The sequence below is a fragment of the Maniola jurtina genome, chromosome 8 (genome assembly GCF_905333055.1).
Source record: "Maniola jurtina chromosome 8, ilManJurt1.1, whole genome shotgun sequence".
Classification (NCBI taxonomy): domain Eukaryota; kingdom Metazoa; phylum Arthropoda; class Insecta; order Lepidoptera; family Nymphalidae; genus Maniola; species Maniola jurtina.
Genome location: NC_060036.1, coordinates 290,096 through 317,739, shown reverse-complemented (window position 1 = coordinate 317,739; position 27,644 = coordinate 290,096). Strand labels below are relative to the sequence as shown.

The 27,644-nt window shown below is 38.3% G+C and overlaps 1 protein-coding gene and 1 long non-coding RNA gene across 5 annotated transcripts in view; one reads left to right on the top strand and one right to left on the bottom strand.

Moving 5' to 3' along the window:
- Positions 1 to 1,437: 1,437 nt before the first annotated feature.
- Positions 1,438 to 27,644, bottom strand: part of LOC123867319 — a 97,462-nt gene continuing 71,255 nt past the window's right edge. For all 4 annotated transcript variants that reach the window (XM_045909304.1, XM_045909303.1, XM_045909306.1 and 1 more), the window contains 7 exons: positions 23,744 to 23,824; positions 6,626 to 6,711; positions 5,977 to 6,243; positions 5,263 to 5,415; positions 4,784 to 4,931; positions 4,014 to 4,181; positions 1,438 to 3,424 (listed from right to left, as the gene is read on the bottom strand). In XM_045909304.1, coding sequence (XP_045765260.1) covers positions 3,215 to 3,424; positions 4,014 to 4,181; positions 4,784 to 4,931; positions 5,263 to 5,415; positions 5,977 to 6,243; positions 6,626 to 6,711; positions 23,744 to 23,824 — 1,113 coding nt within the window. In that variant the 3' untranslated portion in view covers positions 1,438 to 3,214. The remainder of the gene's footprint in view (positions 3,425 to 4,013; positions 4,182 to 4,783; positions 4,932 to 5,262; positions 5,416 to 5,976; positions 6,244 to 6,625; positions 6,712 to 23,743; positions 23,825 to 27,644) is intronic.
- LOC123867320 lies at positions 9,469 to 24,731 on the top strand. Its single transcript, XR_006796386.1, has 3 exons — positions 9,469 to 9,563; positions 22,237 to 22,249; positions 24,721 to 24,731. It is a non-coding gene; the product is annotated as an uncharacterized LOC123867320 (long non-coding RNA).

The following is a 27,644-nucleotide window of genomic DNA, read 5'->3' as shown; positions in this document are numbered from 1 at the left end:
CATGTTTTTTACAGACGTACTTATTTCAATTAAAAACTATCAAACTTTGTTGAAAGTTGAAATGACAAACGAAACAACTTAAAATTTTGGTGCTACCTATTCTACTTTAAGCGCCATACCACACTGAAGACACGAGGTTTGACACTTTCATTAAATTAAAATAAGTGTGTCCTTTTCGTATTACATCATTAAGAATAAGATGCGAATACTCTTAAATTTAGTTGCCATCAGAAACATTTGGGAGAGTTTCGATCGCGATTTCGTATCTGTTTGGAAAAGTTGTAAAGGACATTAAGTGAAAGCCTGAATACATAAGTAGGTACAAACATCAACAGGCTATATCTAACGATAACGCAACATCATATTATATTATAACACGTATTTCGTACTAAGGCAGTGTTTATGTTCAACGTGCTTTAGATTGACCCACAATAATAACTGTTGCAATTGTAACGGGCAATGCAATGCTGAACTTGCAAAATCAACATCAGTTATTGTTTCAACAATTCTGGAAACACGCACAATTCAAATGATTGTTTTACAGAGTTCAGTCCAAAAATACACAATACATTGCAAGTTACAAGTATAATTGTAGTTAAGTTATTAAGGCCCGACATTCACTAAAGCGGAGATGGGCGACTAGTACTAGGCGGACAATATCGTTTTAAATTTTTTACGCATGCAATTATAATATTCTTATATCCGACTTAAAATTTTGAAATCGATTCCCATATTGTTTTAAGGGTTCCGTAGTAAACAAGGAACCTTTACAGTTTCACCACGGCCCCGGACAGACCGTCTGTCTGTCCGGGGCTTAGTTCAGAGACTATTGTTACTAGAAAGCTGTAATTGGGTGTGGGTAAATATTAATCATGCGGACTCAGGCTGAGATTTATAGAGACACTTAAAACAAGACAGCGTTATATCACTGGCATAAATCTGTCTCGTTTTAATTGAAACAAAGTCAAAGTATGCTCTATAGGTTTCAGCGTAAGAGAGAGAAGTGAGAGCGTGTTCTCTCCGTCTCTGCCAATTGCTGCTAGCTAAATGGTTGTTTTTGGAAAGATTTGCAAGAATAAAAAATATTTTGATCAGACCTGTAATTAGGTACACCGTTTTATTCGCTAGCTCCTTATTTCACCTCATTTATTTATAATGTGATTGGTCTTTTAAATATATCTTCGCCCATATCCATTTTGGTGGATACCGGGCCTCGTGAGTACGTTAAATAACTTCTGTAATATTATTGAAACCATAGTATTGTGTAGTCAATCTACGATTTTAGCGAAGCGAAAATATTTTAGTCACTAGCTAAAAAGGTTTTACAATTTTCTATAAAAGTTACCTTTCGCCAGTAACTGCACTTCATTTTTAAACGATACCTACTATAATTTTGTTATTCGCAACATCTACATAATATTCATTTATTATGTGTTAATACCTTCGATAAATGCACCATACATCACATAAAAAGTTAATTAATATGATAACTGTTGTTGTTTTTTTTGTTTAGCATTTGGAACATTAATTTTACAAATCACTCTTTTTCTTAATTTTTGTGCAAGCTCAACTCAGATATTTTTGGAGTAATTCACAAATCACGTAGGTACGTGATTATGTATTTGTGAATTCAGTCCATGAATCCATTTCTTCTCTGCATCTGCTTCTCTACTCTATTCTGTACTGATTGATTTTTATTATAAGCAAAAAAAGCATATTTTTTTCGTGAATTTTGCAATATTCTACATTTTGTTTATGTGAATGATTTGCATATTCATATTTTTAAAGAATGGCTTTATTCCAAAAGTACGAATACAAAAACATTTTTTACGACTAGAAATATCTAAAATAAAGTCATTAACAAATGCACGAAACACTTTCAACTCTTGCGCAATTCCTTCTACGTTTAAACTAAAAGCCTCTACACACTTAGTCGACTTTAGTATTAAACATTACAAACTAGGTCGCAACTTTAGTTAAAATCGGTAATCGGCTGAGTGTGCAAAGGCAGTATGACACAAAACGCTATAATTACAAATCCATATTATACACATTTATTTAATTTACAATAATTTTTACACGCCCTAGGTAAATATTTATCACATTAGTTTATTATAAAAACTATCTTAGCAAACTTTAACTAGATATAGACAACGTACAATAATTTAGTGACTTCGCAACGACTATTTAATTTTTTAATATCCGATATACTTAATTGTCGAATGATATTCAATTTTCATTTTTAATAAACTTAGATCTAGATATTTGTTTGCAGATTGCGATTCTAGGCGATACTTTTCGATACTTTTACATTGTGAAATTTAATTCATTAATTTTCAAAATCAATGTCGAGTGTTGTTTTCTATTATCGCAAATAATCCGTAAATATACAGCACAGAATCATCATAATAATTATTATTATTAAAGTTATAAGCAAAATTCTCGCCATCGCAATTACAATAATTTTATACAATATTCTATTAATGTCCATTGTTATCACTAAGAAAGTATTGCAAACATCAATTGCATCTTCTCTAACTTTCGTAACTTACTCAAACTTAATGATTTTATCATTTCATAATGTCTCATCATTATGTTGAAAATATTCATTCTTCGAGTCCTCTATGTATTTTCATTTCTGTTAAGTATTTCCCGATATGGAAAAAGCCTTATCAAACTAGGCAAACTACTATCGGACGTGTCCGTAAGCCGCGGCCGACAGCTGCGACGGATACGTGTGTACAGTTGTTTGGAACGCGGCTTGCGGATTCATCCGGACGTTTTCGGCTGACAAAAAGCGGACCAGAATTCTTCTCAAGAATAACCGTTAGCTTGCAAGCGGCAAGGTAACGTCCGCTGCTTACATCCGAGAGTTTGCACAGTTCAGTGTGTATTTCATTATTCAGATACGATACGTATAGGTAAGTCACAGCGGTCAGTCGCGTCCGTCAGCCGCGTCCGACAATTTCTTTCCGCATTTACGCTACTCAAATGTTTCACTCAGTTGAAGTAATTAATATGCAAAAACGTTGAAACTCATTGATGGAGGAGTGATGTTTATATCGTTATTACTTTAACTACTACAACAGTTTGATGATAACGTTTTTTATTGTGCATGTAACGTGTTAAAAGTTTTATAACGTATTTCGTAGTTTTGTAATAACAACGTCTGTATTTAAAGGTCCAAACTCTGACGTTTTCTTTAGTTAGTTGTTTACACATCCAACTGTGGTCTATACCCGTTGTGAGGCGGCGGCGGGTGCGGCGGGTGCGGGGGGTGGGGCGCCAGTCGCTCCAGTGGCTCTAGATCGTTCCGCGCGCGGATGGGTGCCCGCGGCAAGCGCAGAGGCACGGGCAGAAGCTCCGGCATCACGCTGTGGTGGGTGACTAGAGCTGATAACGAGGTGAACTCCTTCGTGAAACCCTGGAAATTACAAATGTATAATATCTCTATATAAAAGTTTTGGAAGATTTCGTTCTTAATTTAGGTTACCTACTTAGTACTCATACCCATCAGACAACAAATACACAGTAACCCTTTGGGAAAGAATAAAGTTTTTGCTGAGTTTCTCGCAAGCTATAATGCAATCGCAACTGAGCTTGTACTCTACGCGTTACCACAAAAGATTTCTGCACTTTGCATAGACGATAGGACACTCTAGCTAGCTTATGACGATCTCTGGTATGTCAATGGTGTGTATAACTTATTTGCATAGAAAGATTGATCACTGATTTTCTGCTTAACTGATGCGGGGGTATCTGGAGCTACGTTTTACTAAACTAAACAAGTTAGCCAACTTATGTTTTGTCGCAGTTAAAGAGGATCACCCCAATGCATCATCTCGTACAATAATTTTCTTCTAGTCTTAGCAAAACATAGAGCTTTTTCTTTAACTAACTGGTAAACTCTGTTTGTCTGAAACAGCTGTTCTGTTTGGTGGATATTTAAATCTTCCGAGAAAAGATCGGAGTCATTCTTGGCATCTGCAGTAGTTCTTCTTCAAAACTCTCACCTTAATCTTATATCCCTTGGGCGTGCGCAGTATCAAGTAGTGCGCGATGCCGGCGGGCGCGAAGTCGCGCGGCACGCGCAGCGACAGCGCCAGGCAGCCGTGCTGCGTCGTGCTGCCGCGCACCAGGAACGCGCCCGGCGCCTGCGCGCCCAGCACCTCCAGCGCGATCTGGAAACACGTAACACGTATCGCATCATCATCACAACAACCGGTAGATGTCCACTACCGGACATAGGTGTATTTTAGATACTTCCACACGTCACATCCTTGCGCCGCCAACATCCAGCGGCTCTCTGAGACTCGTTTGATAGCGTCCGTCCACCTAGAGAGGCGTCTTACAACACTACATGACTTTGATCCATATATCATCACGGCAATATGCAGTATTCGAAGACTTTGGTCTACACGCACAAAGGAATCCTGGATGAGAGGATATGTTGAAGCTTTCCGAACGCTACCCAGCCGAGTTGGATTCAGCTGCTAACCTCTATTATATACATAATATAAAAAGCGGTAATAGCATATTGGTTAAGACTATGGCAGCGAGTCCGGAGTTCGATCGCACGCAGTTGCAACTATTCTGAGTTATATATTTTTTAATGTAATTAAATATCACTTGCTTTAACGGTGAAGTGAAACATCGTGAAGAAACCTTGAGTGTAGGTGAGAATTCCTCGTAATGTAATGGTGTGCGAAGTCTGCCACACAGTTGGCCTGTACAATGGGCTCTAGCTGTCCCTTCCCGTGTAGCTGTGATGATGAGGTCTCACCTCTCGAGGGATGCCCTGCTGGAACCAGGGCGCGTGCCGCAGCTCGGGCTCCAGCGGCCTCGCGTTGTTGTTGCCCGAGTTGCGCGACGCACCACACGACGACTCTCCTGAAGAGGACGATGTGGCTCCGCTGCCCGTACTGGGTCTGCTAGAATACATTTGAGGTAAATTTGACATAAATTATTTGTTATATTAGGTACTCAAAGTCGCTCAGTGAGTTATAGAAAGGACTACATTATTAGGAGTTTCCCTGAAGATCCGAAATGAGGAGATCCGCTGAAGAACCAAGGTGAGTGACATAGTCCAAATCATTAGCAACCTGAAGTGGCAATGGGCAGACCATGCCTGCCGAAAGAACAATGGTCGTTCAAGTCCGAGAGTACCGCGTGTAAGGAAGTGCAGTGTGGGGCACCCTCCAGAACGATGGACCAACGCTATAAAGAAGCTGGCGGGAAGTGGAACGAATGCGTGTCACTCACCCGTTGCTAATATTGTTACACTTCCGAAACTCCTTGTCGAGGTCACAAGGCAGCGTGTCGAGACGCGTACGGTTGCTCTCCCGCGTCCTCGCCTCCGCCTCGGATGCCTCGTTGATGTAGCCACCATTCAGGCATAGAGGCACATTGGTGGGCCTGGAATGTGTGATTTCATACTTGACTAACTGCAGCACATCCAAGGTTAACGGTTATCAAAGGTTTACTTAAGATGTTGATGTCTAATGATCTGGGAACCCACCACCACCCATTAGTTATTACTTACAATAAGCTCCCAGAAAACATATTGGAGGTGCCTTTTAACAAGATAAAAGTTTTTATAAAACGTAAACGTAAAGGATGTATGTGATGTGGACGTGACGGATGAAGTTGAGAAGTTAGTCATCATCGTCAACTGATAGACGTCGAGTTCTGAACATAGATTACTTGGTCCCTAGCTGCTGCAGGTCTCACATCCTTATTGCAGAGTATTTTCAACACCTCAATTTGGCGGACGCGCATCCTTAACATGGTAGAGTCTCAAGATGTTAAACAAGGTGGTGAGGCATTTCCTACAACTAGTTGTGAATTTTCCGCAAACTGAATCACCAGAAGATTACGATGTCTGTGCATCTAATGTGGATTCTTTTGCTGCTTCTTTCTTCTAGCGCATTCCGGTACAAGCCTGCCATAAGGAAGTCGGTTCAAAATAGCTCTTACGTGGTAGGAGTGTCGGTGACGAGCGGCGTGGCGTCGTCGTCGGAGGGCTGCAGCAGCGCGCCGCTGAGGCCGAGCGCCAGCCGCTTCATGAGCGGCGGCCGCTCCATGCGCTCCAGCCGCTCGCCCAGGCGCCGGTAGCAGCTGAGCTCGGTGGGTGAGTTCCAGTCCTCGGAGGAGCTGGGGCTCGCCTCGCTGGCTTCGCTCGGCTCGCTCGCTTCGCACGCGTCTAGCTTCGAACCACCCATTATGTCGCATTGTGTTGGGGATCTGGAAAAATTGGTTTTGAGTGTGGTATTACTTTTGATAGCTGCCTCTTTTGCTAGTTTAATCAGCTGCGAATTAATTATTATTTATCTATTTGTGATCGCGTAGAAAATGGTTAGGGGTATAGGAATAATAAACTGCCATACCGAGAGGCAAGTTGCCAACTTCTGCAACATTACTTACCACCGGGTGATATTGCAATGAAGGGCTAACTTGTATCCGAATGAAAAATTCTACGTTTCGTTTCCTTCGTTGCATTTGATCATTCCTAAAGCCCAAATTAATAAAAACCTTACTTGTTTGTTAGCGATTCTTCTAAATAAACTAAGTTACTTTGCTAGGCAAGGTTCCCAATAATTTCTAAGGTCAGTGGTCAAATAGGTACCTGTCGAGGCAGTGCGGGTAGTGATGCGTCAGCCCCGGGAGAGAGTCAGGAGCGCGCGTGCAGGCTCCTCCACTTAGCTCTTTGCTCTGGAATTACATTAAAACTCTTATTAGTATAGATATTATGTTACTTATTATCGGTGTGTCGGTGTTAAATCAGCTTTTGAGCTTTAACGGGCGATCGAGCCTCCGTTGTCTGTCCATCCGTCTCTTAGCAGGCTGTATCTTGTGAACCTTAAGTAGAGAGTTGAACATTTCACAAAATGCCGCTACAATAACAATTAATGCCGCCATGAAACTCAAAAAAAAAAGTTCTTGTACGGGTCGGCACCCTTCGTGCGCGAGTCCAATGCCGAATTGATCAACCCATCGCCGGCCTACTACTGGGCATTCGGATCTCCCCTCAGAATATGAAGGGTTTAGGCCAGGGATGGCGAACCTTTATGCGTATACGTGCCAATTTTCTGGAATAATATTTAATGACGTCGCAGCCGTGCCATCAAATATTCTTGACTTTGTGATCAGTGGAAAAATAATGTAAAAAAACAATATCAACTCAAAGCTCTATATTTACCAAAAATACAATTACAAGAGCAATTAAAAATTAGTGCGACTTCTGTTGTTGCAGATTGGACGATAATTGACTTATATTGGGGTTGTACGATGTTACTTTTAGCAGAATGCATGCTGAACTTGATTCATCAGTCAGTCTATTTCTAACAGAGTCTTTGATGTTATTCATCTCTGAAAACAATGACTCGCAGGCATATGTTGATGAAAATACAGTTAGAATAGCGTGAGCCAGCTTCTTTAAACAATTAAATGTTTCTGGCAACGCATTCCAGGTTTCTAAAATTTTATTATTGGCATCTTTACTTATATTACTGGTCAATCTTTCTGTTTCAATTAACTCTAATTCTTTTCTCATGTCTATGAATTTTTGTATCCAAATTGAACTAGATTGGAAATCAATCAGCTGCATTTCAAAATCTTCAATTTCCAACCAATCGAACTGGGAGAAGTTCAGTGTATGAAAGGTCGTTACATCTGGGTACATAATAAACTTGACCGTTTCTGATAATTCTTTGAACTGAGAAAATCTTGTTGAAAATTCCTCAATTGAAGAATCAATCACAGAGATAAATTCCTCAGTAATATTTTCTGCATTTGTTGTCTCATGTATATCAGATTCATTGATATATTTTTTCAAGTATGGAAAATACTTGTAGTTTTTTGCGATAATATCGTTTCTGAAAACTTGCAGTTTAGCCTCAAAGGCGCGAATGAGATCGATCATGACGATTATTGTTTTGTTTGTGCCTTGAAGCTTCACATTTAACGTATTTAAGTGTTGGCATATGTCTGTAAAAAACATCAATTTTGAAAGCCACATGACGTCCAAAAGCTGTGGGTATTGTTCAATTTTTCCCTCATTTTGCAGAAACAGTCTGATTTCTTCCAAGCATTCAACAAATCTTTCAAGTACAGACCCACGACTCAGCCACCGAACATTATTATACATGAGTAAGCCATTATACACGGAGTTGACTTCATCCAACAAAGCGTCGAACTTTCGCTTGTTTAAAGCCTGAGCAGAGATGAGGTTGACTATTTTCGTAACTACTGCCATAACATTATCAAGATATGTTAAACCGCTCTTAGCGCATAAGGCTTGTTGGTGAATGATGCAGTGGAATTCAAGAATCGAATGTCCTACTTCAGTTTGAAATAAACTTATGAAACCAATTTTTTTACCCACCATACTCGGAGCACCATCAGTTGTTACAGAAACAACTTTTTTTATATCAATTTCTTTTTCAACTATCGAATTTTTAACTGCCGTACAAATATCTGCGCCCTTTGTAGTTGTTGGTAACGATTTTATCGCAATTAATTCCTCCTTAATGACGTTTCCTACGCAGTATCGAGCAAAAACAGCTAAACGTGCAGATTTTGTGACGTCAGTGCTTTCGTCGAGGCATAGCGATATAAATGAAGCAGAGTGAATGTCAAGCTTTTGTTGCTCTGTAACATTTTCAGCCAATTTTAAGATTCTTTCCTTTATTGTGTTTCTGGACAAAGGAGTATCTTTGATGCGCTGAATTATCTTATTTTTATTCTCGAAATCAGCAAAAAGAGAAGGCGCGCATGCTAACCAGGCTTCCTTTAAAAACTCGCCTTCTTGAAAGGGTTTACTATGCCGAGCAATGACATTTGCAGCCGTGTAACTTGCCGCACTTGTATGACAATTTTTGCCAACAAATTTATTTATTGATGTTGACTGTTTGTTTCTGTCTTTCAAAGCACTCGCAATTAATTCCTTTTGCTCTGCTTCGCTTTTTTGACAAATTGATTTGTGATTTGTTTCAAAATGCCGTTTAACGGAAGATGTTCTACATACCATGGTGCCAGAACATAAAACACACACTGCTTTGTCACCTTTATTAATCACGCCGAATTTATCAGTCCACCAAGTCTGAAATTCTCTAGTATCCTTGCTATTTTGCACTTTTAGTTTCTTTGCTGAACTAGCCATATTAAATTACAGCAAATAATAACTTAAATAAACTTTAAATTTCACTTTCACAATGAAATTCAACTATTTTTTGCGTAAACAAACAATTTGCGCGGGCACTGCGCCTCGTTTGTTATTATTTAGTATTTACTCAAATCAAGCCCCCGCGCTGCGTTCCCGCGCCCCGCGCCACCGCCGCATTCCCCGCGCTAGCATAGCAACTACGCCCCGCCTCCACCCCGCGCACCGGACCCGAACGCTCGCGCGCGTTTGCTTTTTAAAGATTCATAGGTATTATGCTACATCATAATCATAATTTATACTTTTTCTTTAAACTCGTAATCAGTGACGTGCCGAAATTATTTCGTCGCGTGCCAGCAATGGCACGCGTGCCATTGGTTCGCCATCCCTGGTTTAGGCCATAGTCCACCACGCTGGCCCAGTACGGATTAGCAGGTTTCACACACCTTTGAGAACATTATGGATTACAGGTGCGCCGGGATTGACCCCCGACCTTACCATGGCTTCACCCACTCGCACTTGACCGGTTTATTATATTACCACACCCCAGCAGTTTGAGTTTTACGTTGATGTTAGTCCATTCGTTAGATGGCCAGTCGGAAGTTTAATTACAATTATTTCAATAGCAGCTGATGGTGAAACGATGGTTCATTAAGATTTCACTTATAGCTGTTAGTACAGAATTTTTACACATTTCCTTCCCCCTATAATAAATTAATAAGCTTTTAATGGCTTTACCATTATTTTAATTATAGACGGATTGCCACTCAAATAATAGCCCTCACTGTTTACAATAGAGTCTGAATTTAAGTAGAGAAAATAATTGGTAGTTCTGTGTACTTTACAACAGCAAAGCTTCCCGTCATAAAGTTGAAACGGTTCGGAATGCTTTTCTGAGTACCAATTCTAAGTAGTAAGTATATAAGTAGGTACTAAGCATAATTCGGTTTCAGTCAGTCATGACTTGTGAGTTTAGTTTAAAATTCAATTAGTCTTTGAATATCCCCCTGAAGGATTCCAGCCTAAAATGGGTAGGTAAACATATTATAATAGTACTCGCGCTATATTTTATTTACTTATCGATCCTCACAAAGTGACAACGCTTGGATCAAAACACATATTATTACTAAGTAGGTAGGTACCTAATAGGTATATATGTACTTAACTACTTACTTATATTAAACTTAAAGGGCCAATACGTATGTTATTATAATTTTACTTTTTAGAGATCTTATGTTCATATAATTTTTTTCACTTCATTTTTTCATTGAACTCACAAAGTACTAGGTACCTACCTATGCAGTATGCCTATTTTTGAAAGCCACTATAAATATTACAAAACCAAACAACAAATATAAATTAGTTCACCACAGACAGTTTTCAAAGCAATTTACAGTAATAATTTAACATTTCTAGTATAAGTTAATTAATCGTCTCGAATCCGTTGTCTCTTGTAAGATTTACGCCGAGTTTATACGTCATTCAGTCCCCGCGCATTCCTGCCGCGGAATGTGAACCGACGACCTATCCACGAACAATATCACTAAATCAAACCAACTTAAACACAACTCAGAAACTAATAGCTACAGAAATATCATCCTTAACGTGCAGGCTTTAAGGACTGTAAAGTTTTTGCTCGGGTGAAAGTTAAAAAGCTGCAATAATATCGTTATGGTTATACAATAACGAAAGCTCAAGTTTATAGTTCGGTGAATTCTTTACTTTGTTTGAACGTTTCGAGCGATGTTCTTTTATTTCAAACTTCCAATGCTTCCAAACCATTATTTTAGGGCACCAACAGCTTTTTTTATTCACCATAGATATTCCAAAATCACTTTTATATCGAAAAACTTAGGGTTTAAAATCGCGTGTATTTCAGTCATCATTCCAAACGGATGTTGTCGCGTGACAGAACTCCATTTTAAATAATATCCGGCGGCGGCAATGGTAGACAAATCGTCGAGTTTTTACTTTTTTGTTTTTTCACGAGTATTTCTGTAAAACACAATCCGGCTATTAAATACTTTCACGTGTGACTGTGCAATGCAGCGATATAAAAATATATGTTCCACTACAACTCACTAGATGCGGCGCTTCATAGTAACATGTTCCAACGAACATTTAATGTCCGCACTCCTGTCAATCGTAATTCGCTTTAGACACAGTTCGTTTGTAAAAGTTAAACTTGCGCGATAACTCTAGACTTTTATTGGATAATCAACAAAAAGCGATAAACCTAATAGCTTAGGTAGGTAAGCTATTAGGTTTATCTATTAGGTTTAGCTATGAGGTAGCTTGAATCGCTTGAGTCCCTACAGTCTGTTTTAGTTTAGTATCTATGTTCGAAGAAAGGGACTGCGCACAAAACTCCTGGGCTGGGAACTGCGTCTAGACTCTATAAAGTGGATTACGATCGACAGGAGTGCGGATACCGATTTTTGTTAGAACATTAAGTTACTATGAAGCGTCTCATCTAGTGGAACATTTGTATCGCTGGTTCAATGGCTGTTTGCATGAATTGCCATTCGTATTCTGTTTCACATGCGAAGTTTATAGTTAGCTTATTGTCGATCAGTTGTGAGATTATAAAGCGGGTTTACCGTTTACAGTTTACTGCCCATACTAGGCCTTTTTGAAAATAACTACCGGCTTTCTAAGTTCTAACGGACCTGCGACCAACAATTACTTATCATTTACCATAGGTAGTACATATTGCTACCATAATGTTTTTTCTCTCATTTATGTATTATGTCATAATTACCTATGTTATATACCTAAATATGTATTTAAAATAAAATACAAAATAAAATAACAGAAATACAAAAAAAAACCAGAAACAACAGAAAAGCGACGTAATAAACATTATTTCAGTAAATAAAATATGGTACCATAATATCATTATGAAGAAAAATTTTAGATTAAAAATTCACAGCTATCTCGCTAGGGCAAGCCACTTTTCATTTTTGTGCAAGAGAGAATGCTCTACCTATATTAGCTTGACTCCCTGAACAAGATAATAACTAGGCAGTAGGCCAGTAGGTAGGTACTAGGTAAGTAATTACTAATCACAAAAGCTCTGCAAAATATCACTAACTCACGGAATCTTTACTTATAAACCGCGAAACCCATTTTGGAAATATCTAGTCCACTAAGGTTGCAGATATCAAAGTACCCGTCACACTAATATTATAAAGGCGAAAGTTTGTGTGTATGTATGTGTGTGTATGTTTACTCTTTCACGCAAAAACTACTGGAGTGATTTGGCAGAAGGGAACGGAGATAGACTACCCTGGACATGGGCTACTTTTTAACCTGGAAAATCAAAGAGTTCCCGCGGGGTTTTGAAAAACCTAAATCCACGCGAACGAAGCCGCGGGCATCATATAGTGTACTTATACCTAAATCTGTACAAATATTGGCAGAGGCGCATGGCCGCCGTCGGCCCATCAATCAGGAAAGACAAAAAACTAATCGCGTCCAGCTCGCCTCCGGGCGTCTGTCTGTACTCTCGCAAAAAATGCGAAATCGATGCAGTCGGTGTAACATTTTTTTTTGTTGAAAATGAACAGCAAATATTGTGAAATTAGTCGACTTTCAAAATGATTTTCAAGAACGACAGACCACCAAGCTGTAAGTTATGTTTAATGAATCTAAGCAAGAAAAAAGCTAATTTATAGCAATTTCTTGCTTAGTTTAATTCTCGGTGAAATTAGCATTTAGAATTATCACAAATATTTTTGATTTTCATTTATGTAGAAAAATATAGGTTTGAATCAAAAGAGAGAACTTAATTAACCCTTATAGGATCACTTTGTTGTCTGTCTCTCTGTCCGTCCGTCCGTCCATCCGTCCGTCGTGTCTGTCAAGAAAACCTATAGGGTACTTCCCGTAGACCTAGAATTATGAAGGTAGGTAGGTATTATAGCACAAGTACAGGAATAAATGTGAAAACCGCGAATTTGTGGTCACATCATTTAAAAAAAAATTAAAATGCGTTACAATTTTCATAGTAAGATAACTATACCAAGTGGGGTATTATATGAAAGGGCTTCTGTACATTCTAAAACAGAATTTTATTTATTTTTATGTATAATAGTTTTGATTTATCGTGGAAAATGTTGGAAAAATACACGAGTACGGAACCCTCAGACTCGCACTTGGCCGGTTTTTTCAAAATTGAATACCTACTAAGTAAATATGTATTATAATCGAGAGTATTTTAAAGTTAACCCATGTGGAGACAATGATTATAAAAAACACAAGCAAACTATTACTACAATAAAAGAGCATTAATGAACCAACAACTCATGAATATCCAGAGTAAAGTAAAGAGCTATTCACAGTGAAGCCATAATAATAAAACTAGACCTAGTCCTTATGTATTGTATAATGCAGTCAGGATGAGCTATGAACTGCGGAGGATTGCGACGCTTTGACAATAAAATGCATAGTTTAACCGTTTTTGAAAGGTATTCTAAATTATAATATGGAAAAAATAAATGCACAGAAAATAGGTTAACTGCATCAGTGTCATAAAATAAGAGTAACTTGTAATATTGTGAAAATTATTTTTTTGCCACGGGTTACGGAAAACTATTCGGAAAACTGTATAGGGAAAACTGAAATGAATTTCCTCCGTGAGAATTTCCAGAATAATATTATAATCATTGTGAATGATATTCCACACTCAGTAGGATTATTAATCGCTCTTTTGGAGTTGAAACTTTTGTGAACTTTCATAATGCGAATATTATAAGGTTAACACTTACGTATGAAATGTATTGCTGGACCAGTTTTAAATTCATCTGGGATTCTGTCGTGAGTTCGTGCCAGTTTCAGCCGAGTCAAAGAGAAATGGGGCAAGGCTAGGCAAAGTTAGAGAGCCCAAACATTATTGTGTATGAGTAAGCCATGCGAAACTTTGAAAATGTTCTAGGCTTTGAGTGAGTGCGTGAAAATTAGCTCACTCGAGTTAGCGAAAATATTTGCAACAAAGATTTACAAATGTAAACAGGCGAATTTTGCTTCGGTGGTTTGAAACTATCATAACTTTTTTAGATACAAGTTAGCCTTTGACAGTTATGTCACCTGGTGGTAAGTGATGAATTGATGCCGTCTAAGATGGAAGCGGGCTAACCTGGAAGGGGTGTGGCAGTTTTAATTAAGCCCATACTCCTTTGGTTTCTCCTCGTACCGGAACGCTAACTCGTTTTGGCGAAATCGATTTTAATGCTTAATAAAACTTTAAGGCTTATTTAAGGCTTTAAGGCATTGAGGCTTAAATTCTAGCCCAGTAGTTATAATTTCCAACAATTGCTGAACACGCAATGGTCATAAACATGGCTGCAGACAGTGTCAGCGGCGAATATAAAACAATACCGTCGCATTGAACTACCAACAGGCATCGTCATTCGTCCTCAAACTGAACTTATAAGTATTTAGCACGCAATGTCTATCGACTGGAACTTATTGTCTCGGGAACGAAGCATTTTTGTTTCTTATCGGGGTTATTATTTATGCATTAGTGAAAATTAGGGTGTTTACAATGGCCAATATCGGTTTAAAGGTGAAGGAAAATATCGTGATGAAACCTGCATGCCTGAGAGTTGCCATAATGTTCCCAAAAGTGTGAGTTTTTTTTTAATTTATAAATTGTAGGTACCACCTGTGCGTTGCCGGCCTTTCAGAAATTTGTTGGTCCGACCCATGAATAACCCCATGTTGTAATCTAGAGATAGAGATTTCTGCCGTAAGTACCTATTGTCGAAAATTCATGGTCAGTGTGGCAAATTATGACTAAGACACCTCTTCTTGTTTTGAGAAGAGACCCGTGATCAGTAGTGGGCCGGCGATATGTGATGTTGATGATGATGATTCACAGGAGCAAGTATTGTTTCTTAACGGGCATATATTATTTATGCATTAGAGAAAATTAGGGTGATTCCAATAGCCAATATCGCTTTTTAACGGTGAATGAAAATATAGTGAGGAAACCGGCATGCGTGAGAGTCATCCATGATGTTCCCAAAAGTGTGTGAAGTCTGTGAATAGGCCGGCGCTAGCGTGCTGGACTATGGCTTTTCTCGTCCGTGCTCAGCAGAGGGCAGCAAAAACGATGACGAATGGCCAAAAAGATACAATAAAACTCTTTCTAAAAATCGAAGAACGGAATTTTTCTTTATTAAAAAGAAATTAGTTTCACTCAGCAGTACATAATTAGTTCGTCTGAAAGAGCAGACGTCGCTCGCATCACTCGCAGAGCACGTTTTCTATCAGCCGAGAGAGAGATTTCCATTTCCCTAAACGTTTCGGGTTCGGCTTCGAGTGTTTAAACCACGTGTGGCACAAGTCACTACATCACACTCACATCTCGCCTTTATCACACTACAATAATATTATAAAGGCAAAAGTTTGTGTATGTGTATGTATGTGTGTGTGTTTACACACAAAAACTACTGAAATTTGGAATATTATATGGATTAACAAACAAGCTATTTGTTATCTCATACAAGTGCATGGTTCCCGCAGGATTCTGTCTATAGCGTCGAAATAAGAAAATTTAGTAGAACCTTTTAGTAGTCAAAATAAAAAAACAAAAAAAAATATTCAATTAAACTTTATTTTAAACTTTATTCACCAAGCTTCTTCTTATCGACTACCAATCTGATAAATTTTTTGGTTATCGTCTTTCGATACAATCTTTTAATTCTTATAATAATAATAATCGATACAACGAATATTCAAGCTGTGAGGTGAAAGGTGACAGGTGATTACACGCTTGTCCAGTTGTGGTTAATCGCGCGAGCAAAAGTAGCCGTAATCGGACCTCGTGTGCATCGGCTGAGGTCAGTCGAATCTGCGAATTAAAGTAACAAGTCATAATTTTAATAAAAAACACGACTGCTCTGCCTAAATAAGAACTGAACTATAAAGTAAAAATTTTCATATCTTTTGAAAAATTTATAGCTGACTATATTTAGAGGTGACTGAAGATGATTCTAATGACACCCAAAAGATCCAAATGTTTCCAAGCATTTAGAAGTTATGGTAGAATAAAGACATTCACATAATATAATATACACACCCTGAAAACTCTTTCGACAGTCATTGTACAGTTCTGACTAGTAGGATTAGTTACTTATCACTGCTTATCAAATGCACAGTAAATAATTTCTTCCGTTTAAGTTCCGTTCCAAGTTATCGCAGTTGCATATTCGAAGAAAAAGTTGGCTCTTGTAAAGAAATTTGATGCCTATTTTGATAAACTTATAATTTGTAAGTTTCGGAAATACCGCTTCAAGTGACACCGTTCTTAAAGAGAACTAAAAACTATGTAACCGTATCCAGTTCATGACTTGCGGCACTAAATCGAAGGAACACCCCAAATAGCGGGGTGCGTTTATAGCTCCGACTAGTTCTTTTGTTGGCGCAGTGCCTCTCCGCACGATACCCAGCCAGACGTGGCCCCACCCTCGGCTTGGGGCCTTACTCACGCAATATTCACTATCTAATTAATAATATTTACGATAGATAATATACATACCTACGAATATTAATATAGACTTTGAAAAGACGAAAGTACATAAGGCCAAATTATCCCTTGAAAAGATTTCTACCAGAAAGAGAAGAAGAGAGCAAGGAAGCTTAGGAAACACATCGTATGGTTACAGAGTAGATAAGGATTATTTTTTTAAATTTTTTCCATATAACATTTACTCTTCGTCGAGGAAACTGTCCTCCGGTCTCGCTGCGTAACAATCAGCTACCACAAAGCGACAACGTTAGGTACCTGGGAATGCACTTAGATAGAAGGCTAACCTGGAAGAAAGATGTCCAAATAAAGAGGGATGAGATCTATCATAGATATAGAGGACTGTACTGGATGCTCTCAAGGAACTCCAGACTCTCTCTAGACAACAAGTTACTGATATACAAAGCAATAATAAAGTCAATATGGTCATATGGCATACAACTTTGGGGATCAGCATGCAACTCCAATATTCAAATTATACAAAGAGCTCAAAATTATATTTTGAAACAACTGTCCAACGCGCCATGGTTCCTACAAATATCGGAAATTCATGAGCACTTAAACATTAACACAGTAAAGGAAGAAATTCTAACTTATAGTTGCAACTACAAAACAAGGCTTACTAACCACCCAAATCGCCTGGCAGTGCAGCTGACAATGCCACAGGCAATCCGTCGACTAAAGAGAAAGCATATACTAGACATTTAGCTGAGACTTATGGAGTTTTCCCGCTGGGGAAGTTTTCTCCTAATGAACGCCAACTTCCTCCAACCAATCTGCTCATAGTCCACCGACTGATCGCATGATAAGGCAACCCCTCAAAAAAAAAAAAAAATTTTTTTTGAAAAAATAAAAACTGATTCGCTGCTACTTCTACCGGTTTTATCGTTTATTTGTAGATACGCCTCGATGTTTACGCTTGAATAAGTTAAATAAGAAACAAATTCAATAAAAACAGGATGTGGTTTCGTAAAGCGCATGCGGTTTTGTTAAAATAATAAGAGATAATTTTTAATGTTAGGTTTCCGCCTGTATCACTACTTATATACTTTGGAACATCGTATGTATTAATAACGAGGAAACCCATAAGAGGACCAAAGTAACCGACATAGTAACTGGACGCATTAGCAAGCTGAAGTGGTAGTGGTCAGACCAAGTCTAACTCCTCCAATCTATTAGAAGTTAGTGGAAAGCGGGTGGATGAAGATCTGTTAGAAGTGGATGAGAAGGAAGGCGGAGGACCGTGTGTGGTGGCCTGCTCTCGGGATGGCTTGTATTCAGCAGTGGATGCAAACAGGCTGATTTATTAATTTATTGATGTGCAGAGTGAAGAAAGTTGATTTAAACAACAGAGTTAAGCAGTCTTGGTATTTAGTAGCTGTATCAATTTTTCAAATATTTCTTCCCGTTTTTAAAATTTCTCCAGGCTCATTACGATAATTTTCTGCAAAACTGTTTACAAACCAGTATTTTCGATAACAAAAATACAATTACGCACTTTCTCTCCATGCCTTTTACAATTCTGACGTCACAAATGAATAAACACTCTTCTGACCACAGCCTGACCCTGCATGTTGTATGAACACTCTTGCATATAGACTTTTATATCAAGCTTAAGCCTGCAACACACACAACCTGCGGTGGTGTCATATCTTTATATAGTATACATAGTAATACATCTCAAACTATACATACAAGTATCTGTATAAGGTTTAGTACGAAATTGCAAATCTCGATAACTTTGGTAAATTTCAAGTAGATTTGGTAGATCATCATTATTAATTAACCGGTAAACGTCCACTGCTGGATCTTTTCCATAAAACATCGCAATATATGGCGCAAGAGCACCGCCTGAATCCAGCGACCTCCTGCGACTCGTTTGTTGTCGTCTGTCTATGGTGGGGGTCTTCCATTGCTGCGCTTCCCGGTGCTAAGTTACCATTACAGCACCCTGGGACCCTAACGTCTATCTATCGGTTCTTTGAACTATGTGCCTTACCCGTTACCACTTCAGCTTCGCAACCCGCTGAGTTATGTAGGTTCCTCTGGTTCTCCTACGGATTTTCTTATTTCTGATTTGATTATTGAAGAGAAACTTCAAGCTGCAGCATAGCTCTCTCCATCACCCACTGATTAACTCTGAGGTTTATTATCAGGCCTAAACAGCCACCATATCTCGGATATCATCACTGGCAACACGCACTGTTCCTATTTCATATTATTTAATCTGATAAAAAAATATTGACGATCCGACTTACTAGTGTCGTCTAATTTGCCCGGAAGCAGTTGTGTGTGTGTTGAAGGCTTAATAACATCATACAGAATCCCCTTTCAGTTGACATCCCATGAGATTGGGATTGCAATCAGATTGCAATTGTAATGTTGTTCGTGGCCGGAATGGAGTCGCGAGTTAATTTATACAGAACGAGTCGCTAAGGTTTAACGACTGCGGGCGAAACTTTATTGCTTTGATTCGAGTTTTTAATTACGGGCTAAATACACAGTTTATAGCTTCCTTAAAGACCACATTTAAATACTTCATACAACACTAATTGAATATGTTTCGTAGGTTATTATGGTAATCATCATCATCGCAACCCATTACTGGCTCTCATCATCTCATCATGGGTCTCTCAGAATGAAAAGGCTATAGTTCACCACGTTGGCCAAGTGCGGTTTGGCAACTTGACACACCCTTGAGAACATTATAGAAAACTCTCAAGCATGCAGGTTTCTTTACGACGTTTTCCTTCACCATTACAGCAAGTAGTATTTAATTGCTTAAAACGCACGTAACTCCGGAAAGGTGCGTGCCCGGGATCGAACCCCCTCCGAGTAGGAGGGCGATGTCTTAACCACTATGTCATTACTGCTTATTATGTAGGTAACTGAGATACGAAATGGAGCCCACCATACTATCATCCCAAGAAAATTCCTACGATTATAACACGAATACAGAGGTCTATGTCTAGTGGTTAAGACGTCAGCCTTCTAATCTATTTGGTAGGTCGGGATTCGATTTCACGCACGCACTTACTTTTCAAACTTATGTGCCACCGTTTTGATATTTGATATTAGACTATATCGTACTTCATTTAATTGTATCTCACATATTAAAAACCCCCCAATAATTTACCTAGCAATGTATCGTAATTCGTATGTACAGTGTGTAAAATACGTAATGAAGGATTTAAATACCCATTTGTGAGAGTTTAATGAACGCGACCGCGGTAAAGAAAGTTAATGTTCCCAATTCATTTGTTGCCTCGACAATGCCACATAAACATTCCAGCTGGGAAATCAAACTGTGGATGCTCCGTTAATTCGTGTAATTATGTATTGTCTTCAATTCTTTTTATTTCGTTATAAGTACACAAAGAGCATATCTAGAAGAGATATTCAATTATGAGACTACATAATATTATTCTCATCGTCAAATATTATTTAATATAGGTCTTGTAATATATTTCACAGCTTCGATGCAGATCAATGTGAGATCAATGTAACATCAAAGACGAGACAAATAAGTTTCTTACTTATTTGCCTCGTCAGTGCAGTAAATGAGTTCGCTTACCGGTATCGGGTGTACGCGCGGTTAGCAACTGCCTACCTAGCGAGGAGACGGGTCAAATGTCAGTGTACTAGGTGCGATCGTCTTCAAACAGAACTCTGTATTTATTACCTACTAACTACTTTGTCGAGAAATTATTATCGACTTAATGATTTTCAAAAGTTTCTCTTTCGTAACTAAGCTTTCGTTCAAAAGCTCATTCCCGATTTATCAGTAGGTACCTAAGTAGTAAGTAGCTTTACAAATAATATATGTAATACCTACCTGTAACAAGTGTAAATTGAAAATTTTCAACACCCCCGACAAATCATTTTCAAATAAATAATTATGTATATCTTCGCAACGTCTTGACAGCTTGACATTTGCCAATTGACACTTGAATATTATGAACCTAAGGGTTATCTAACCTTCTTTTCTACAAGAAAACTACAAAATAGCTGATAACTTTTAAACGGCTGAACCAATTTTTTTGGATTATAGCTAAGAACACTCTCGATCAAGCCACCTTTCAAACAAAAAAAGTAAATTAAAATCGGTTCATTCGTTTAGGCGCTATAATGCCACAGACAGATACACAGATACACAGACACACAGATACACAGATACACAGACACACAGATACACAGATACACACGTCAAACTTATAACACCCCTCTTTTTGGGTCGGGGGTTAAAAATGTGTCTGTATATGTATAACCTTTTCTACTGTAATAATTAGAAACGAGGAGGCAACTCGCTTCGTACGTTTTCGTGTACGGCTTTGTGCGTTTTTGTTATATCGGCCATATTGGATTCGTTATCGTTATAACAAACCCAATATACGATACGATATGGATACGTTTATCTATATCGGCCATATTGAATTTGACATAACGTTATAACTTATAATATAGCCTAATATAAAACGCTAATATAAAACAAATGCTAAAACGCTAAATCAAATCTGGTTCGGAAATTAAAAGGGAATAGCTGGTCCAGGTAGATTTAGATTTGTAAAAACCCCGTGGGAACTCTTTAATTTTTTGGGATAAAAAGGAGCCTGTGTCACTCTCCAGATTGTAAGCTATACTTACCCATGCAAAAAATCAAGTCGATCCGTTGCACTGTTGCGAAGTAATTGAAGGACAAACCAACAAACACTCTCACATTTATAATATGGATAGGGATAATAATTGACGAGCCGATAAGCAAACACATTGCTTGCTAAACTCCTAATCCTAACCATTGAGTATTAGGTAAGATATATCTAAGAGTCTGCAACTGGAATATCAACATTTGGTATCGATTTCCAACAACCGATTTACAAATCAATTTTGTTCCCTTTCACAAAAACTTAAAATCAATATTAGAAGAAGTTCGTACACTATTGTCATGCGACCGCGGTTAACTGCGAGCGATTCCAAAGATAACGGTGGAGCGGTCACAAAAACACGCAGAACCAGTTCCAATCAGATTACAACATTGATCGAGACGAATCGATGCAATAAATCTGTCCTCCGTAAATTATACGCCAGGGGAGACGGACATTAGCTATTATAACGAAATAATTATTATTATTAATAATCATCATCTTTATCTACTGATAGACGTCCACTGCTGGGCATAGGTCCCTTGTAAGAAGTGTCCCTTTTGATGTTGTCTGTCCACCTAGTGGAGGTCTTCCTACGCTGAGTTTTCCGGTTGAGAGGTTGGGAAGTCACCATTCTAGCATCTTGGGACCCCGTCTCTCGGGTTTTTCGAACTACGTGGCCTGCCCATTGCCACTTCAGTCTATTTCTCTGGTAGTTTTATGGATCTTCTCAAATCTGTTTTGATCACATAGAGAAACTCCAAATAGATCTCTATTCTCTACATCGCCCGCTGAATGACTGAGCTTTCCTTTGTTTACTATAAGTGGAAAAGTATTTATTTAATTTTAATTTATAAAATAAATAAAAAATAAAAACACACATTCCTTAATTAGTTACATAGTAGATTGATTGGTTTTGTTAGTCTGTAGCCCTTTTGAAGAGTTTTTATTTGTAGTGATAAGTAACATAAATTGTATAATACGTGGGCCCCAATAAATTAAACTATCATAATGATGGGGCTTATAATAACAAACGGTTTGTCACCCCTGCATTAGATAATATTACGATCGTTGGAAATTGATTCCGAAGCCCGCATTTCTAACATTATAAGCTGATCATAGATTATTATAGTATTATTAGTTTTTTTACTCAACTTTATTAACTTAACATCTTGTTATAGGTACTCAATTTGAAGTCAAAAACATAGAATCAACTAATAGGTGACTCATGGATAATAAATAATAATCATTGAAGATAACTTTTTTCTAAGCAAGTGATCAAATTTTTTTGACCTGTTTTATCATAGTAAACAGTTTCAAAGTTATGTGCGTTTTAAACAAAAACACATCACTTGCTGTAATGGGGGAAAAAAAATCGTGAGGAAACCTGGATACCTGAAAGTTCTCAAGGGTGTGTGAAGTCTGACAATCCGCACTTGGTCAGCGTGGTGGACTATGGCCAAACCCTTCTCATTCTGAGAGGAGACCCATGCTCAGTAGTGAGGTGGCAATGAGTTGATAACAATGATGATAAACAAATACAAAAGCGACAATAGATCTCACATTGGATTCTTGATTGACTCATAACTCTACTAATAATTCAATTGAAAGTCTATCTGTCATCTATCTGTAATTCATAGATAGGTCATGAAAAGCTAACAGACATATACCTACTAACAGGTATGTCTGTTAGCTTTTCATGACCTATCCATTGAACCAATTTTGACGAAATTTAGTAAAAATTTAGCTTGCTTCCTGATGACATAGGCTAATTTTTGACCGTAAAATCAAAGAAATTCCACGGGAATATTAAAAAACTTAATCCTATAGTTTGTATAGTCTTTCTCTCAATAGATAAACCATCTCTTCATGGCATGTTATCAATTGCTAAAGTAAGGTAAAATCGTAATACTGTGGTCTAAAGTAAACCTATTATAACGATCACAAAAAAACTAAATTACGGCATCCTTTTCAAACAAATTAAAATCAATCTCGGCTATTATTACCGTCATAAAAACCAGATACTTATTGGCTCCACTATAGACGCTACCGGTTTTTGGAACTTACTTTATTTTTCTTATTTAAAGCGATGGATGTTTGGGATAGTAGCTTACTACTGGTAGATAACTGGCAAACTCGTGAAGAAACCTGCATGCTTGAGAGCTCTCCGCGTTTCTTGTTCTTCTTCTCGGTAGGAACGGCATTCCGAACCAGTGATAAATTATTTTGTCGATTCAAAAGCACTTGTAAAAGTTTACTTGAAGAAAAATATACTCTATTTTACACCATAATGTGGTCGGTGGTGTGTGAAGTCCGCCAATCCGCACTTGGTCTAAGTGAGTAAGAGTGCCAGTACTCAAGCAATGGGCCGGCGGCGATGGGCTACGATGATAAGGTACAACATCAACTCACCCAGAGTGGAGCAGTCGGTTGGAGCTGTGACGCGAACGCCATCCGGAACGCATCTCCCACCAGCGCGTTCAGTTCCTCCGCCTGAAAAAAAAAAATCATTGGTATAGGTATCTGGTATGGGCGTAAGACCGTGGCTTGAGGAAACCCCTACAAGAGATCTATGTTCAGCAGTGGACGACTAACGATTGTTGATGATGATCATGATGATGGTAGCTATATGTTCTTCTATTGCGTTTGGACACTCAAGTTCAAACAACGTGCTTCCGACCATGGCTCTTCATACGTGGAGACCTAAAAATATCTATAGTTAACGTCTGATTTAGAGAAACTCCAAGCATTCACTCTTGACACTCAAGGCATTCCTCAGCACCCGCTAAGTGGCTCTAGGCTTCCTTATGAGGCCCATGGACCGGGACCTGCAAGTCTCGGATTCATAGAATAATATGTGACCATTGGCAAAATGCTCTATAAACCTTTGGTCTGTCGCATCTGTGAAATTTTTTACGAGAAGCAAGTTAATTAAAAGCTTAAGTATCTATAATGCTTTTTTTAATATTAGCCATGTAATTTATCACGACATATACCTCTTTCCCCTCCAACTAAGCGTAAAGCTTGTGTAGTAGATACGACATTAGTGCAACGGGTGGGGTTTCAACCGGCAACATTTCGGATTTCAGCCCGCTCCTATAACCGTTGAGGTATTCAGACTCTAAACAACATTCAAAAACACTACGGGATGAGATGTTAAATGTACAGAGAGGCGGTGAGGGTCGTCATAATTGAGCCATTATGTTATGAAGATCCCCACGTTACATGACGGCCCACGCTATGTGTCATGCTAAATAGGGAACGCTAAACCGCTATGAATTCGTGATGATCTATTAATGTTTAATTTATTAATCAAACGCTGTCACATCCTTGTGGAACCATAATATGCTTACTGTGGTCGTAATGTATGTAGGGTTTGGTAATACCAGAAAATGTAATTTGTGGCAATATAATAGAATATCACTACCCATATTACAAATGCGAAAATGGATTTGTTTGTTAGTTTATTGGTTTGCTTCAGGAGAAGTATCGTAATCAACGTGATTTTTGAATTAATGATATTGGGAATTAAAAACCTGGAAAGTGATGTAGACTGCTTTTGATTCCAAAATCAAAGAATTTTTAAAAACCTAACGCGGGTATTAACTAGTGTAAAGATATTTGAATGAATAAATCACCAAGATAATAATCGTTGTATTGTACGTTGGTTCCTGGGACCTGAGTCGTAAAATAACGGTACAAGTCCGTGGGTCGAATTTGTTTTTTGGAAATAAAACCAGTCGGGTCGATCGAATTGAGCTTTCCAATGCAAATATTTGTATGTAGGAGGAAGGGGGCATTCCTTGTTGTACACGTACGATGCAAAGGCAAGAAATCACACTGAACGTGCCCTTCGTCGTTATCATCTTCTCAACCCATCGCTGCGCCGGTCCACTACTGAGCATGGGTCTCGTCTCAGAATAAGATGGGCTTAGGCTTAGGCCATAAACCACTAGACTAGCTCAGCGCGGATACACTACACGCATCTTTGAGACAATTATAGAGAAATCTTAGGCCTGCAGGTTTCCTCTCGATGTTTTCCTTCACCGTAAAAGCACCATATTCAATTTCTTAAAACGCACATAAAACCTAATAGTTTCATTAGCATAGGTCATTGACTCATTGAGCTTCGATGAATATATTGAACGATCTATATTCACCTCATCTGCCTACCTACATATTTATGGTTATGAATGGATCGGCAGATGTCCGGAATAGATATGACGTCAGCATGCATAGGTAATTATGGACCTATTTATTGATCTGATCGGTTTTTAACCCACGACTCAAAAAGAGGGATGTTATAAGTTTGACGTGTGTATCTGTGTATCTGTCTGTGGCATCATAGCTCCTAAACTAATGAACCGATTTTAATTTAGTTTTTTTTGTTTGAAAGGTGGTTTGATCGAGAGTGTTTTTAGCTATAATCCAAGAAAATCGGTTCAGCCGTTTGAAAGTTATCAGCTCTTTTCTAGTTACTGTAACCTTCACTTGTCGGGGGTGTTATAAATTTTTAATTTCGATCAAGCCACTTATCAAACGAAAAAAAAAATATTAAAATCGGTTCATTAGTTTAGGAGCTACGATGCCACAGACAGATACAAACGTTAAACTTATAACACCTCCCTTTTTGGGTCGCGGGTTAAAAATATGTACCTATAATCGAGTAGATCCACACTCGCAGCGTAGATATTAATATACTTGTAGATCTAAAGATAGGCATAGGCAGGTGCGTATATTCAATTCCTAACATTCCTCCACAAAGCTTTTTACGTTCGATAAACTGGCTTCAGTCGCTTGCACGAGTATGCTCGTATAAGGCGCCCGATATAAAGACACTTGTCAATGAATAAAACAGGATCCGTTTGGGGCAGCTTTTTTAGGGATCCGTAGTAAACGAGGAACCCTTATAGTTTCGCTATGTTCGTCTGTCTGCCCGTCCATACATCCGCTACTATCTATCTGAATTTATTATGAGATTTTGCATATAGGTAGTAGTATATAAAACTATGTCAAAACTTGACCGGTATTTTGGGTTTCGTATCTCCAAAGGAAAAGGAACCCTCATAGGATTACTTCGTTGTCTGTTTGTCGTATCTGAAACCTATAGGATACTTCCCGTTGAAATAGAATCCCGAAATTTGGCAGGTAGCAACTAGCAACGATGCAGCAAGCAGCAACAAACAACATTGTATGGAAAAAAATTAAAACGTTAGATAATTTGAAAAATAAAATAATTTGAAAAAAATACAGTGTTTTTCTTTTACGATGGTACGGAGCCCTTCGTGTGCGAGTTGGACTCGCACTTGACCGGGTTTTTATTAGTGTGCGTTTTACGATGTTCAGGGTGTAAGCTAGGAGCGTGGTAGGCGCTATTTCATTAAAGCAATCCAATTATCGGAAATGTTTTTATGGTTTTCACAACTTATCAATGAAGATTTGTAAGATTTTTCTTATCGTCTGCTTTGATTGTGTTTCTCGGCTCAATGTATGATTGAATGTGCTTGAAAACATAAGGCATAATATATCTATATTAAAATGACATTTGAAAAAGTTCAGCAGTCTTTTTAGGGTTCCGTTCTCGAAGAATGCCACCGGAACCCTATTACAAAGCCTCCGCTGTCCATCGGTCCGTTCATCCGTCCGTCCGTCTGTCAGCGGGCCCTACCTTAGGAACCGTAATAGGTAAAGAGTGGAAATTTTTACAGAATGCCGCTAACATTACAAAAAATAATAAAAATTTCAAAATGGCTATGAAAATTAAAAAATTAAAAAGTGTTATTTCTTGTCAGATGGTACGGAAGCCTTCGTGTGTGAGCCCGATTTGCACTAAACCGATGTTTTGCGTGAAAATCATAATTATTTTTTTCAAAAATACAATTTAAATTGCTAGGTTCATGATCAGCATCATCAACCCATCGCTGGATCACTGATGAGCACGGGTCATATCTTAAAAAGGGAAATGACCACGTCCACCACGCTCGCCAGTGTGCATTGGCAGACTTTACAAACTTTTGAAAACATAAAGAACTTTCACGCATCTAGGCTTTTTCAGTATGTTTTCCTTCACCGTAAACAAGTGATATTTAAGTAGGTATTTGCTTGCCATCATGCTTGCCTTGGCTTATAATTAGAACAAAGTATAAATAAGCAAAAAAACTGTCTAACTTGCGTTTTACAAAAAGTTTTAGAAAATAGGAAACCGAACAAAGAAAAGAAAGGAAAGCAAAGAAAATGGCGGTACGATAAGATTGGTATTTCGCCGTTACAGTGAGCTTAGTATGAGATTTTACATTTCACCAACGTTGAAAGA